The following is a 16,632-nucleotide window of genomic DNA, read 5'->3' as shown; positions in this document are numbered from 1 at the left end:
TCTGTCTCCTGACTTGGAGATCATGACCTGAGCTGAAACCAAGTCATACACCTAAGCTACTGAACCACCCAGGTGCCCCCAGGTTTTTAATCACAAAATTTTCCAGATTGTTTAATTAGTAAAAGAATGAAAACTATAATCTACTTAGAGCTTAAAAGTGTTGAATATTAAGGGCTGTGGATTTTAAGGTCTTGGCATGTACCAGGCACTTCGATGCTGTTTTATAGTATCCGTTTCATTTTCATAAGAAACTTGAGAGGTGAATGGTATATTACCTGTTTTACCGAAAAGGAAGCTGAGATCAGGGAAGTTGAAAGAATGTGCCCAGTTTTTACATAGCTCATAAATTACAGGGACTTGGTATTGAACTCTGCTCTGATTTTCCAAAGCCCATCATAATTGGTACCTCTCTCATCTTTGATTTATGGAGAAAATGGAAAAATGAAAAAAACCCTCTTATAAAGTGTACCATAACTGAAAGACATGAAACTTCTCATTCTGTACTTTATGGTGAATTTCTCCATAAATTATTTTGATTAAAAAAAAGATTGCTCTTACTTTCTGCATGATCCTGTTTCTTTTAGGTATCTCGTCATGAACGTCGAATTTCTCAGATTCAGCAGTTGAACCAGATGCCTTTGTATCCAACTGAGAAAATCATATGGGATGAAAATATTGTCCCAACTGAGTACTATTCTGGGGAAGGTACGGCAGAGAAGTATGGAATACAACTGTATTAGGAAATTTAGTTTAGAATTTATCGTATGTAACTAAAAATACCTCTATCGATTACATGCATTAGGGTAGTTTTCTGGTACTCTCAAGTTCAGTTTTAAAGCTGGAAACTATTCAGTATTTTGAATACTGAATAGTATTAAGGATTTTTGAATACTTGAATAGTATTAAGGATTTTTGTTAAATTTAACCATGCCCTAATGTGTATGTGTGCACGTGAGAGCACACTACGCACACATGCTCAGACATTCACATGTGTACATGTATTGGCATGCTATGTGTGTGTGTGAATACATATATCATCCTTTATAAAATATGACCATATCATAAAACTATGTTTTAAGGAGACCTAATAGTGGAGGAAGTATGGCTCTCAATATGTCACTGTAAAAGGCTTTGTTTTGTTTGGTAGTGTTTTATTTTTCAAAGCCTTTTTTAGAAGTTCTTTTGAATTTCTCATTAAACCAGCTAATGACCACCAAAAATTGTCAGTACTTAATAATAAACCCTTAGTTTTGATTAAAAATAGTTATTCCCCGGTTTATTTATCTATTTCAACAGATTTGTTCCTAAATGCTTTTGTTTATCCTCTGAGGTTGAGAATTTGCCACAATTGAGTATAGACTGAAGTACATTCTGACATATTTTGAAGGCATATTTCAAAAAAAAAAAAAACAAAAACCAAGGAAATTCTTGAACAATGGCTTCATTATGAGAAGTTTGGCTATTTTAAAGATATTACCAGTGGTAATTTATTTAAAAGAAAAATAGATACTTCAGAATCATATGCTGAAGCCATAACTTCAGTAAACCCATAACTTCAGTAAACTTCAGTGCACCAAAGTTGTGCTAGATTTCAGAATAGGCAGGCTTCATATTTTTTTTGTTCTTACAAAGGTCATGCCTTGTTTTTTCACTTTCCTAAGTTGCTCATGCTAATAGTATTTATGGCCATGCATGTATGAATCTAACTCTTCATCTAATCAGTTCCTAAAAGGCAAATACCACTTAATATTTGTCTTATCAGTACAGAACTTATGTGTCCTTAAACATGTATAGTCTTACATCTAGCTTTTGGTGCTATTCAGTGATGTTGCTCTGAGTTTAAAAATACATTTTGCTTAATATGTAAGGTATTGTTCTTTACCTTCTGTAATAGTGAAGGTTAAGGAAAGTGTTTCGGAACAATATTTGTTGCCAGGTGGTTTAACTGTAATAAATCTGTCTTCAGATGTTTGGCAATGTCTTGCCATTGTTCTTCAGTGACCATGATGGCATCGTGTTTTAGGGGCTCAGTAGTTGATGCTAATGAATAGGCAAGGATCAAAGCTAATACTGAATGTTTATACAGACTGTTTTTCTAGCTCCCAAAAAGACAAAATAAGTGAAACTGGTACAGATATTTAAAGAAATATAGTTAAGAATTATAAAGAAAATCCTTGTAAAATTTTTTGCCCTAATTTTAATTGAACCTTTTAAAGAAGATAAACACAAATATAGAAAGCCACACAACATAAACATAAGGCTTAACAAATTATTATAAGGGGAATTACCACCTTATTGGCTATCCCAGAATCCTCCCATAAGCTCCTTCCTAGTTACTGCTTCTCCCTCCACATGAAAGTAACGATTTCCTGACTTCCAAAGCAATCACTGTTTATTTCTTCATAGCTTTATCACTGACTTGTGCATCCATGTATGATAGTCAATCCTTCACATTTTTTAAATTCTTTTACTTCACAAATGCCCTCTGTATCCCCTTTCTTTTCTTTTGAAGAACCTGAGTTATTTGATCTGTATAGTTTTCCACAGTCTGGTTTTTTCTAATTGACTGCTCAGTGTACAGTTGAGTATGTCTTTCTACTCTTTATTTTCTTGCAGATTGGCAGCTGAATGCAGAGGCTTGGTCAGGCTGACATTTTCTCTCTGGCAAGATTCTTGGTGGTGCTGTATTCTTTCATCAGAGGCACTGACTGGTTGTTTTTGTATGTGTGTGATATAAGTAGCCATTGCAGCTTAATGGCTAGATTTGTTAATTCAATGACAGTTGCAAAATGGTCACATTTTAATTCTTTTTTTTTTTTTTAAATAAAATTATGCTGTCCAAAGAGACATTTTCCCTCAGCCTCTGGCCTGAACCACACTGAGTTAGATTATAAGTCAGAATTTGCTAACATATATGATGTGAAAACTTTTTTCACATAGATGTTTTTGCCCTTAGGTTTATTATTGCTTTGGTAAGAACGGATTCAGATGATGAAAATAATGATTTTCCAGTAAAATGTGTTTATTTTGAGGTTCTTTTTTTTTTTTTTTAATCTTTTTGATATTGCAGCTGAGGCTTACTCACTTATTATCCAAGGGAAATAGCAGTTACTGAAGATACTAGAAAGAATATTGTTCATTAATATAGTCAGAGAAGGGAAATAACTCCAGGAAGAGCATACAGCCAATACCTTATCCTTAAAGTCTGGCCAAAAGGTAGAGATTCAGAACACAATAGCACCCTTTGGAGATAGATTAATATGTTGTAATATACTAACTAATTAACTTTCATGGTAAATTTGTCATGGGCTTAGTTTATGGTCATTATTTACTTCAAGCTTTGCCAAATATATATTAGGGGTAAAGGAAGAATTTTTAAATTACTCGAGACTATATTAATTTTAAGTATCTTCAGCTACTTTTGAGAAGCCTGTTTGTATATGAATCAGCAATGTACGGTTATATGTATTAGTGAGTTTTATCCCAACCCTTAATAGATAGCATTTGTTAACATGGTTTTTCAATTTCTGTGTGAAAATAAAAATAGAACCTTATCAAATATGCTATATTTAGAGACATCATTAAATTAAACTCTTAACCAAATTTGTAGTACATTTCTTTATACATAGTGCAGTTGTCTAATTAAAAGAATAATTCAGATGTGGATTTTTTTTTCTTTTTCAGGTTGTCTTGCTCTTCCCAAGTTGAATTTGCAGTTTTTGACTCTTCATGATTACCTCTTAAGGAATTTTAATCTCTTCCGCTTAGAATCAACTTACGAAATTAGGCAAGACATCGAGGATAGTGTCAGCAGAATGAAGCCTTGGTAAGCAAATCGGTTCCATTTGTAATGAAGAGGTGTAAACAGTGACTGATACAACCTCTGTCAGAAACCTCATAAGTGTATTTAGAAATAGTATGCCTGGCATGAAGATGCCCTCTTAAAATATGAAATATTCACTCTTTGAGAAATTCTCTAATGTGGATTAGAGTATATCAAAAGTGCTAAAATATATATATCTGGGTACTTGGGTGTGGTGCTGGGGGACTGGGGATAAGGGAGGAGCGGTCTTCATTTTTGGAGGATGGTAGGGGGAGAAATATAGGGGGGTGAGTATGTTGGACATTAGCAAAAGGGTAAAGAGGGAGCGTATGGGCTGACCAGCAGGCCTTTACTAGGACAGAACAGTTTAAGTCCTGGGAGCTTATGATAAAGGGGTCTTCTACCCCAGCTGCTCTTGTGGCTATCACCAGTATCTCAGTTAGCCTCTCTAAGGAACCTGGCAAGAGATGAGGAGTACTGCTGAGCTTCACATGGCATTGAATGTTGCAAAGTCTTGCCAGGTCCTCCATCCATAGATTACCTTGACTAAACCATCAGGATTTACTTTGGGAGCCAGTTGAGTAGTTCTCTTTATTTGAGGAAGTCTTCTGCTTAAACTCAACTCCCCACTTGCTAGCTCATTTCTGGAATTCTGTTAGCTAAGAAAAAATTTTCATTCTGGTTATTATAGGCAGCTCTGTATTATGAGATTTGTGAAGGTCCGTTTTGCTTTTTAGACATGAAATAAATGCCCTTCATTCACTATTTCATTGTACGTATGAAATTGATGAGAGTAAGTTATATGTCATAAGTGACTGTGAATCTATAAAATAGATTTTTATTATATTCTGGTCATTATATGACCAGAATTTTTTTTAAAAAAAGCTTAACAAGTTTGTGAATGTGAATGGCTTCAGGTATCTTCCAGGCTTCTCTCCTTACTAATTATAGAGAGCTACATGGACACTATGATTATGATCTATTTTTTTCACTTCCACATTTTATTTCATACACAGTTCTATTTTTTAATTAGTTATTATGTGAAAAGTTATTCTGGGTGAGACTATACAACACAACATAAAGTATTTTTGACTTAATAATCAGTTGAGTCAGTAGGCAGGGTAGCACTGTGAGGTTTGTATACTCGCTGGCTGATCATCCCTGCCCACAGCTTTGCTGGAATTATTGCCCATTGTTTGGACCCCGGGGGTGTGCTTGATCAGAAGGCTTCCTTTCAGTTTATGGTTACCTTGGGTTATACATGCTCAGATTCTAAACCTAATTTTGGCCATTTTGCAAACTAGGGATTTATGAAATAGCCGTTTATCAAATAGAATTTACTTACATTTTACTTAAATGCCAAATAAAGCAAAAATACTTAAGAGTTCTTATGGTCTATTAATAAAGGACATTTTTTAAACTTATATTATTTTCTGCTAAGGGAACGAAAATGTCATTTTTCAGAATTAACTTGTGATAATAAATTTTTCTAGATTTTCATTCCTAATTGCCCTTCATTGAAGGCCTTTAAGAATGATGAGATCCAAAAAGAGGCCAAGCTTCTTTCTGTTTCTTGTGTGCTGAAGGTGGAAAGTAGGGGCATAAATTTTACTCAGTGCTTGGTACTAACGATCACGTACGTATTCGGTCTGCTGAAACCACTGAGCAACATAAGAGAGAATGTACTTATGATGGGCAGAAATCTATCCTTTTTAATTACTCGTGTCATAGGTAGATTTTATAAGAGGAAAAAAGTGTTGGGGAGAATAGATTAGTGGTTGTCTGGGGGTAGTAACAGAATTGACTGTAGTCAAATGAGAGGGATCTTTTATACATAGGATGGAAATGTTCTCAGATTAGATTGGATCATGGGTACACAACTCTGCAAATTTACTAAACAGCATTGAATTGTGCATTTACAGTGAATGCATTTTATTGTATGTAAGCTATACTGTAGTAAAATTGTGAAATATGGAGGAGATAATAGTTATTACAAAAGGGCTTAGACACAAGGTAATACCTTTAAGAAATTCCCTATATTAAGCAAGTCACTGGATGCAGAACTTTTATTTTTAATTAGTTTCACTCTTTGATGTAGAGTTCTACATTTTTCTTATAACACAAAGCCTTTACCTGGGATGTAGCTTTTCTTTATCTGTGTAAGCATGTCACTTTTGGCAGTACTTTCCAGTTTTGGAGTGCTGCTGGAGTATTTATACTACACATTTCCCAGATATACTACTTAATGTAAAATCTAAAACACCAGTTACACTAACCTAAGAAGGAAGAGTGGGTATTTGAATGTTAGTGATTCTGGTTATTATAACTAGCTTGATTATTTTTACCCCCAATCCATGGCAGTATCTCTTAAATGATTCAAATATTACCCTAAAGCAAGCATTTGCATAGATATTATCGTTTGTTGGTTTGTTTTTAATTTTTAAAATTCTGCTTGTTCCAAAACAGCTTATAGAAATACCTAAATGCATAAAGTGTGAACAGTTGAGACTGTCTTGATGAAGAGAGGAAAAGGATTAAAATTATTACTCTCTTATAATAATATAGATTATAATATAATAATAGATTATTATTATTACAGATTTTTCTTGACAAAATGCCTCTGCTATTATGTATATAGAGTTATCTTTTTTCTGTGTGTGTGGGATAAATACTCCTCTTTACTTCACTTTTTTTTTTTTTTAAGACTTATTTATTTATTTATTTATTTATTTATTTGACAGGCAGAGATCACAGGCAGAGAGGCAGGCAGAGAGAGAGGAGGGAGCAGGCTCCCTGCCGAGCAGGGAGCCCGATGTGGGGCTCGATCCCAGGACCCTGGGATCATGACCTGAGCTGCACGCAGAGGCTTTAACCCACTGAGCCACCCAGGCACCCCTTTACTTCCCTTTCTTTATTGGACCATATCTGCCTGTTCATAACTACTGAAGGTATTCCCTATATATTGGGACTTAATCTTTTTTTGAGTTTAGAAATAAGTTACTGATGTCAGGGCTTAGTGGTTAAATATGTGTTCCTCCTTACTAATTTTCCTTGACAGAAGTTGGGAAAAAGTCATTTTTTCTTGGAGTAATCATGTGCTTCTTTGCTTTTCAGGCAGTCTGAGTATGGTGGTGTAGTGTTTGGTGGTTGGGCACGAATGGCCCAGCCTATCGTGGCTTTCACTGTAGTTGAGGTTGCCAAGCCAAACATAGGTGAAAACTGGCCAACCCGAGTTCGTGCAGATGTTACCATCAATCTGAATGTCAGAGATCACATCAAAGATGAATGGGAAGGTAATTTCCTATTTCAAAAAATAAAGTTACATTTTGCCTTTTTAGTTGATAGACTTCCACTTAGAAAATTGGCAGAGTACTTTTATTAAACATTATTCTTCTAAACATTTATGAAATTTTATCTTTAAAAATTGTCTTTGTAATTATTAGTAGTAAAAATATCAAGGATCATACAAGAATAATTGTCTTAATACTTTAATAAAAAGCATAAAATAGCATGCATATCACAGGATTTTGAAAATTGCAGTTTGCAGAGCTGAGAGGAGAGCTCTATTTAAATCCAAATTTAGTAAGATAGTATTTATGAATATGTAGGATCAATATAAAAAGAACCAAAATATTACTGTTCACTGAAGAAAGGGGGGAAGCCACATATAACTTGTACACATGCAGAGCTAGTAAAGCAAATTTGTATTTTTAAGAGATAAAAGCCACCAAAGTGAAGAGAATAGAGATAAATTTGCCGGAAAATAAAGATACAAAATCAAAATCAGACAAACTCAAAAGAAATTTTAAGGGGATCTGGTAAAGCAACTCAAAAATAGATATAAATAATAGTTTAACTATTTGCATCAAAGGGAGGAAGTCAGAATTAGTGATATTAAGTGTATTCAAGGATAAATAATAGATGTAGAGAATTTAGCTGAGTTATTTCCCCTATTCTTTTCTAGGCAAGATTTTAGGTACAGGAGTTCTGTGTCACAGAACAGAGGTAGATATGTTCAGAGTTACTAAGCCAAGTAGACTGAAAACACTGGTAACACCTGTGCCAGAAATGACACATGACCTAATTTTTAAGTGTCACTTTTATATTTTTCCCCCAGCTGTCTGTGAGAGCTCTTGCTTGCTGTCCTGTTGTGAGAAACAGTAGCTGGTAGATTTTATCTCTTTCCACCTTCTTAGCATGCCAGAAGGAAAAGGATAGTCCCTTAATAGATCAGTTTTCAGAAATTATTGCTCCCAGTATAGCTGTTTATAACCATAGGGACTATATGATATGTTTATCCAGTAATTCTAAAGGAATCCAGCACCAAAGCTGACCACATGTTTGACATGTGATCACTCTAGTGGGTATAGTTTGTGACAAATTGTTTTTGTATTCCTGTATCCTTCAAGAGTTCTAATCTAATCTAGTGCATTACACATCTAGAATGCTGTATATCTTCATTATTGCTAAACCTTAAGAAAGACATTATTTTTCTGAAGGTTTTTTACTTACTACCTTTGGCGTTTAAGAAGGTACTAAAATAAATACTATTTTACACAGTTACCTAAGCTTTCCTTCATTACTTTGGAGACTTCTCTCAGAAGAACATTAAACAGTCTTTTTTTTCCCCTTTCATTCTTTTAAACATAGACCTCTGATAGAATGAGAAATGTAATAGGTAAATTTTGATGAGCAAGCGACGGAACAGTAGGGTATTGTGGGACAAGTGATTCATAGTATGAGGCATGGTGGGAAGAAAAGTGTTTTCTGGGAGGCCAGAGCCAAAATTCAGGTCCTCTGTTAATCATAGATGGAGTAACTAAATAGAAGATGGAGTAACTAAATAGAGAATGGAGGCAAAAAATGAGAGGAAGTTTCTTTAGTAGTAATGAATATTGTCCTGTAGGAACAGTTTTGAAGAGTTTAAGCTAAATATATGAAACATTGTTCTTGTGTCTTCAAAAAGGTATGAAGTTCAGGGCCTTATCCTCTCCATTACCCCATTTTAAAATTAAGAAAACATAATCACGGACACCAAAATGCAGGATTCTGCTCCAGAGGCACAGCCAGGATGGAGTGGATACATATGGTTGAAAGGAGAAAGGTAGTTGAACTCACTGTTACATAAGGACTTTTTTAATGTAGATCTGAGATGTCCCACAGTGAAATGATCTGTTTTAGTAGGGAATATGCAGTCATCCCTCAGTGATACCAAAAAGTGACACTGGTAGGAACTAAATTACTTCTCAGGGCCACCTCTTTGACTTGAACACATAGATGTTGTAATGAGCTGTGCACATCAGAAGTCCTAAAGGCAGTACAACTCAGATAGTAGAACAGTTCACCTTAGTTCTCATTGCTTCTCCTGCTTCTGATTTGTTGGGAAATAATAAAGTAGTTATTGTTAGTCAGAGCAATTATTACTAGCACACTTAAACCTCACTCCATATTAAGCCAGAATGGTCCCAGTATTAGCCACACACTGACATTGCTGATTTGATTTAGTTGTATATTTTATTACAAGATTATAATTTTGCATTTATGTCATACAGTGGCTAACAAAACAAATCAGGAAAGAAATGAAGGTTAAGTGGTATGCCATTACATGGATATATGATGTAAATTTATGTCCCTTGTCTTCCCATGTCTCTACTTTTAATAGAGCTGGGGATCTAGTTGAGTCCAGCATTTGGTCTAATGACTGAGAAGCTATGGACTTTGGCACAAGTTTCCTATTTCTTGTCATTTACTTATAAAAATTTTTATTTGCCAAATGAAACTATATATATCCAACCATGTTCTGAATTTGGTATCTATAAACAGTGCTTTTGTGCCTTGATGAATTATTCTTGCATTGACCTCTTTCAGAGAATGCAATTAGACTGTTGTTGGAATGACAGTGATGAATAGTTTAAACTGATGTTAGAAACCTGCTAAGTATAGTATAGCTGGATTATATGCCAACCATATTTTCAGTTATTTATTAAGAATGCTAAAACTAAGAGTGATGATGAACATCCAATTTTGGAGCTCTAACATGACTTGAGGACTTATTCAGTAGTGTATTCGTGGCATAAAAGTTTCTAATGTTAACATAAAGAGAAATTTTCTTTTAACTACTCCTTTCAAACATTGAATTTAAAGATTATAGGAAAACCCATAATTATATTACAATGCAAATGTAATCATTGATCACCTTTGGTACTTCACATGTTTCTTAAATCTCCTAAGAGGATGACAATTTGCCAACAAAAGACTAAAAACAATAACATTCTGATAAATAAAAATGTCTTTATGTTCTACCAGGTCTTCGTAAGCATGATGTATGCTTTTTAATCACTGTACGGCCCACAAAACCTTATGGTACTAAGTTTGACCGGAGGAGACCTTTTATTGAGCAGATTGGCCTGGTTTACGTCAGAGGCTGTGAAATCCAGGGCATGCTGGATGATAAAGGGCGCGTCATTGAAGACGGTATGGCAATCTGTAATTTTGAAAGAGTATGTGTACATAATGATAAATTTTTGTGCTGTTTTTATTTTTGCATCTTAAGTAATATTTTTTAGTTATTTTTATATACTGAATCAACACAAAGGATTATATATAAAATATATATAAGGTACCTACCACCCACTTCTAGAAATAAATAATACAGTTTCTAAACTTTTTTTTTTTTTTTCAGATTTTAGTTATTTGACAGAGAGAGATCACAAGTAGGCAGGGAAGCAAGCAGAGAGAGAGAAAGAGAGAGAGGGAGGAGGAAGCAGGCTCCCTGCCTAGCAGAGAGCCCGATGCGGGACTCGATCCCCGGATCCTGAGATCATGACCTGAGCTGAAGGCAGAGGCTTAACCCACTGAACCACCCAGGCAGCCCCAATTTCTAAACTTTGTATTAGATATTGGAAAGGACAGGATCTTTTGAAATTACCTTTATTTAAAATTTTCCTTTTATAATACTTTACAATATTGCCTTTTTAAAACCTCCAAACACCTCTTATGACATATTTGCCTAATTTTTCCTTCTTAAGTTTTATTGATTTGATGTGTTGTAGCAGTGGCTCTCAGTTGGAAATAGCACTACCCTGTATTTTGAAATGAATTTTGGTATTTATCTTGTCATGTACTGGGGGTAGGAGTAGGGGACGGTGAATTTTATAGAGGGTGAAATTTGATGGATGGGGTCTAGGGATGCTAAACATCTAAACAGAGCTACCTTGGGGCACCTGGGTGGCTCAGTCGGTTGAGTGTCCGATTCTTGATTACAGCTCAAGTCACGAACTCAGGGTGGTAAGATTGAGCCCCACCTTGGGCTTTGTGCTGACCCTGGAGCCTACTTAAGATTCTCTCTGTCCCTTTCTGTCTGCCCTTCTTCTATCACCCACTCACACATGGCATATGCCCCTACTCTCTCTCTCAAAAAAAAAAAAAAAAAAAATTAAACAGAGCTGCCTTGTAGAAAGAATTGTCATACCTTACATGCAAACATTACCCCATTTAGAAATACTGCCTTACTGGATTTGTCAGCTCTTTGATTTCTCAGTCTTATCATTGGCTTTTCCTTGAAATTCTTTCTTATCTTGTTTGACTTCTTGTTATACTTACTGTTAAATTATAACTGCATCTATTTCCAGGGCTTATTCCAATTTGTTTATTAAACTTCTCTCAGAACTTGAATTGCTTTCTACCTGTGATTTTAAGATTGCTCCATTATTGAAAGTGCTGGTAATTAAGCTGATCTTATCACTAGAATAAAAGAAAATAGGAAAGGTGGAATAACCATAAGGTCACATATTGGGACTAGAGTTAAAGGACTAAGACAAAAGTAAGGAGATGAGGCAAAGGGACAAGAAAAAGCCTCTGAGCTTTCAGCTATTAGTATATGAGATTTCCTTTCACACTGGTGATACTAGGAATGGAATGTGAAAGGACAAAAAGAGTGATCAGTCGAGTGCTTACTATAAGTAAGGCAGTAATGGAAGCTATGAGTAACTGACAAAAAGTAAAGTTGTTTGACTTTTAGGGCTCTTATTTTGGTTGAGTACATATATAGAAAATTGCAGTCTGTGGCCTTGCATCATAAACATTACATCACAAACATTTTTCTGGGAAAGAAATAGTAAGAATTTAGGAAAAAGAGAATATTTTCAGCCTCTAGGCATTTGAAAAGGATGAGTGGAAAACATTCTAGTCAGGAGAAGGACTGGCGTTCAGTGAACAGTTTACTCCTCATTTCTGGAAAAGGAATAATGCTAACTTACTTTGATACTTGAAAAGTCTGTATTTCACTTACCAAACTTTTTCAAAATGTCTAGGACCTGAGCCAAGACCCAATCTTAGAGGAGAGTCGAGGACATTTAGAGTGTTCTTGGATCCAAACCAGTATCAACAAGATATGACTAATACTATACAAAATGGAGCAGAAGATGTGTATGAAACTTTTAATATCATAATGAGGAGAAAACCAAAAGAAAATAACTTTAAGGTAATTTTTAGGCTATGTAACTAAAAGTACTCTGTCCAGTTTGAGTTAACTTCTAAAACATAAATATTAGATAAAAGAATGTTTTGTTAAGGAAATGATCACTGCTTTTATTCTCATTCTAAACAATTCTCTTATATTCTTAACATGAAGACTAAATATAAAAACTTAAGAAAATTTATTTACTAAATCTATTTTGTCTTTTGATAAGTTTAGAAACTCAGCAATATAAATTAATCCATGTCAGCCTCCTGCCTTGCATTTTGTGTATTAGATGCTCAGAATAGCCAGTATAAGGTAAAGAAAACTGCTTGTTTATTTGTTTAGTGGGAGTTCTTTTTTAAATCAAAAGTAAATGTACTTCCAAATCACTTTATGAACACAGACGTGAGAGCCTGTGGTTTTAAATCACTTTATTATATAATACGTTTTACTCCTTAGCAGAAAAAGGGAGGTTTAGGGGCTAGAGAATTTTACTTTTATAACTTAATGGAGATAAGGAGTTTTGATAAAATATGTTTTTTAATTATTTGAAACTACTACATTATAAAATGTAAACATTGAATTGTTTTAGCATTTGGTAACACTACCTTCTGTATAAGTACCTTTCTTTTTTCTCTTCCCCCAAAACATAGTGCTTCTTATGCATTGTCAGTTTATTGCCTTTTTCCCCCCTGTTCTTGTTCTTGAAGATGACTTCAGATACAAAGGAATTTATTCCCCATTTTGCCCTGTTATTGAAGACAGGACAGCAGAAGTACTCTTATTTCTTTTTGTCTCACAGTCCACATCCAGTCCATCAGTCAGTCTGGTTAGCTCACTACCCCCACTGACAGCACGTCCAGGCCACCCTCATCTCACATCCCTGCTTCCATTCTCCACGGCTCCTCTCTTTCTGCTATTCTCCACATAACTACTGAATATAAATTATGCCTTGGTACCCTGTTCAACACTCTAATGGTTTCCTATCATAGTAGAAAATTATTACCATAATCCAAGAGGCTCCTTCATTATCTGTCCTCTGGCCACCTCTTCAACCTCATTTTCTAACACCTTTCCCTGATACGTTCGATGGCAGATGTGCTGACCTTTGTGCTGTTCTTTAAGAATCCAAGCCTTGGTCCATGGTGTTCCCTCTACCAACACAGTCTTCCTCCCAGGTATTTACCTGGATCGCTCCCTCCCTGCACGTAGGCAATTCTGCTTAGATGTTAACTCCTAAAAGAAGCTTTTTTTTCTCGAAATCTTAACCAAAGTAGTATTTCCTCTTCTTTTCATTCTTAATCTAATTGTCTTTATTTCTCCTTACAGTCTTTATTTTACTTGATGACTTGATTTGTTTTTTATCTGATTTCACCATTAGAATGCAGGTCTGTGAGGGCAGGGTCTCATTCGTTTGCCTCTGTTTTGCTTCTCAGTAATGACTGAATTTCAGTCACACTTTACTAAAAATGAAAAAAAGTTTCTTCCTTATGTTCATTTGTTTGACAATTTTATTTAATGCCTACTGTGTGTCTGGCATTGTACTAAGTTGTATGGAGCCAATAAAGTTGAGTAAGACACAGCTTATGTTTTTAGGGAGTTTAGACTACCAAAAAAGGAAGTTAAAAATATAAACAAGTAACTACCATGAAATGTTAAAAAGTGCCAGAAGTCATAAGAAGGATGGAGATAAAAGTGTCACAGAAGGAGTGCCTGGCTGGCTCAGTCAGAAGAGCATGTGAGTCTTGATCCTCAGGGTCATGAGTTCAAGCCCCACACTAGGTATAGAGATTACTAAAAAAAAAATAAACTTTTAAAAACAACAACAACAAAGTGTCAGGGGAGGTCAAAGAGGCATTCAGATTCCAGTCCAAGAAACTGGGGCAGTGATTAACTCTCCTGTGTTTGGGAAAGGACAGATGCTTTTTTGGTGTCTTTGGTGTTTTGTTATCTACCTGGGCAGCATTCCTTACTTCCTTCTCTCTTTCTCAATTGGTATAGCCTGTTCTGAACTGGATGTTTTATTTCTTGCCTACATAGTTGCACTAAATCACTTCTTCTGCCCTAGCCCTGTTCTCCTGGTCAGTCACCTGTTTTTCATATGCCTCCACTGATCATTTCAGTCAGCTTCTCAAAACATTTCTGTGACTTTCCATTAATGATGAAATAATCCAAGGTTCCTTCACAGGAACCTTGTTTGAGCAAAATTGAAATGCCACTTTCCTCCATGAAACCTTTCCTAAGGTCAAAAGTCTTCCCTGCATGTGTGTCTGTCTTGGAACTGTTTTCCCATTGTATTTTATAATATTCTGTATTATTGACCACACTCTGCCACTTTGTGTCATTGCTTAAGGACATATTTCCTCTCCCTACTAAAATTTTGATTTTCTTAGAGAGTAGAGCTCTTCTCTTATCTATCATTATGAGAACATACTCATTGATGTGTCCATCCAGTGATTTACCCATCTCATAGTAAAACTTCCTAGATCCCTGCTCTTATGGAAATGATATTCTAGTGGGGATTTGACAAATGATAAGCAGGTAACTTAGTACATGAATAAGAGAATTTCAGGTAGTGATTAGTGCAAAAAAAACAAAAACAAAAACAAAAAAAAAAAACAAGGTGATGTGACAGGAGTGTGAATAACACACACTGTCCTGTTACTTTGTTGTCCTGTTTAATATATAGCATTTGTGACATAAAAATGGCTGGTTTTGTTATTTTAGTCTTTGTAGTTAATAGCCTAGCCTTCTCATTTCCATATAGGAGATAGAGCACTTTGTCTAGAAGTAATTATTAGAAAGTCTGAAAGTTTGCCTTGACTTTTGGTAATTTTGATAATGTATAGGTTAACAATTACAATGACTTTTTATTGTAGAATGTTTCATTCTGAAATTTATTTGACATTTCACTTTTTTTGTCTATTTTATTTTTTATTTCTAACTTTATTTCTTCTAACAGTGTTAATTTTAATATTTTTAAGTTATGAGATGTTTCACAACTGAGGCATATATTAATATGTTTCTGGTTGTGTGTCATCTTAGCATGGAGGAACTATGCAATAAAAGAGTTCTCCTCTTTTATTGTCTGCCCAGGAATTTCTAAGAAATTCTACTCTTTAAGCGTTTGTTCTATAATATTTTCTTATTGTTATGTAGTCCTGATCAGGTTTTCTTTTTGCCCAACGGGAGTCAAGTGATGAACTTATTTATGACATTCTGTCTAAATGAACTCCTAACGGATAAACTGTCCTTGCTAAGTTTGGTCTTTTGTTTAACTCAGTGTATGGTATCAACTGAAAATATAGCTGTTGATTCAGTCTAGCCAAGCACCTGTCAGCAGAAAATAGCTTCTTGCCCTGAAACACTCGGGAATTCTGGATTAGTGCAACCAGCTCTGCATTCCACTGAAGTGCAAATGTTTGAGATGGCTTCTTGACACAACCCTTTTCTGTCCTCTCCCTGACAGGCTGTGCTGGAGACCATTCGGAACCTGATGAATACTGATTGTGTGGTACCTGACTGGCTGCATGACATCATTTTGGGTTATGGGGATCCAAGTAGTGCACATTATTCAAAAATGCCCAATCAGATTGCCACTCTTGATTTCAATGATACGTTTCTCTCCATCGAACATTTAAAAACCAGCTTTCCTGGTCATAATGTTAAAGTAACTGTGGATGACCCAGCTCTACAGATACCCCCTTTCAGGTAAAGTCAGAAGTGGATACACTCCTTTCAAACTTTCTATAGCCAGTGTGAGATAGGCCATGGGACTCTAGCTAAAGTTTTGAATATCTTGATTGTGTTTGGGCAGTCTTTACCTTCACCATATAATGATTGGGATAAATTTACTTTATTTGATTATATTTCTTAGTATAGAAAACAATTTTAAGACCATAAGAAAAGTAGCCTCACGTCTGATAAGGGATCAGTAAATGCTTGTTGTCTGAAGAGCATTATATAAACATATTTATAGCATTTGACTAAAGAAATGTGTCTGCCTATTATGTATAATCTGGTATATTTCCTAATTAATAGACATAGTCGTGGGATGTTAAACTTTCTTTTGTTTTGATTTCAGAAAAATTCTATTTTTCTCATAAGTTTGCTTGCTTTCACAAAACTTAAATATTCGCAATATAGTTATATTTCATGTTAAAGAAGCTTTGGTTTTAATTTTGAGTAGAAGTGGAACAAAGCACCTGAAGCAGCAACTCATCACTCTTCCCTGAATACTATTACATGGAAGAAGTGTACATAGAGGGCGCCTGGGTGGCTCAGTGGGTTAAGCCACTGCCTTCGGCTCAGGTCATGATCTCAGGGTCCTGGGATCGAGTCCCGCATT

At 35.2% G+C, this 16,632-nt stretch overlaps 1 protein-coding gene across 2 annotated transcripts in view; it reads left to right on the top strand.

Annotated features, from left to right (window-relative positions):
- Positions 1-16,632, top strand: part of AQR (aquarius intron-binding spliceosomal factor) — a 93,707-nt gene that overhangs the window by 44,277 nt on the left and 32,798 nt on the right. For both annotated transcript variants that reach the window (XM_059372465.1, XM_059372464.1), the window contains 6 exons: positions 585-705; positions 3,685-3,826; positions 6,938-7,116; positions 10,130-10,297; positions 12,136-12,305; positions 15,754-15,995. In XM_059372465.1, the coding sequence (XP_059228448.1) occupies positions 585-705; positions 3,685-3,826; positions 6,938-7,116; positions 10,130-10,297; positions 12,136-12,305; positions 15,754-15,995 (1,022 nt within the window). The remainder of the gene's footprint in view (positions 1-584; positions 706-3,684; positions 3,827-6,937; positions 7,117-10,129; positions 10,298-12,135; positions 12,306-15,753; positions 15,996-16,632) is intronic.

This window comes from Mustela nigripes, chromosome 13 (assembly GCF_022355385.1).
Source record: "Mustela nigripes isolate SB6536 chromosome 13, MUSNIG.SB6536, whole genome shotgun sequence".
NCBI lineage: Eukaryota > Metazoa > Chordata > Mammalia > Carnivora > Mustelidae > Mustela > Mustela nigripes.
Note: the sequence above shows the minus strand (reverse complement) of the source record. Positions and strands in the feature narration are given on the sequence as shown.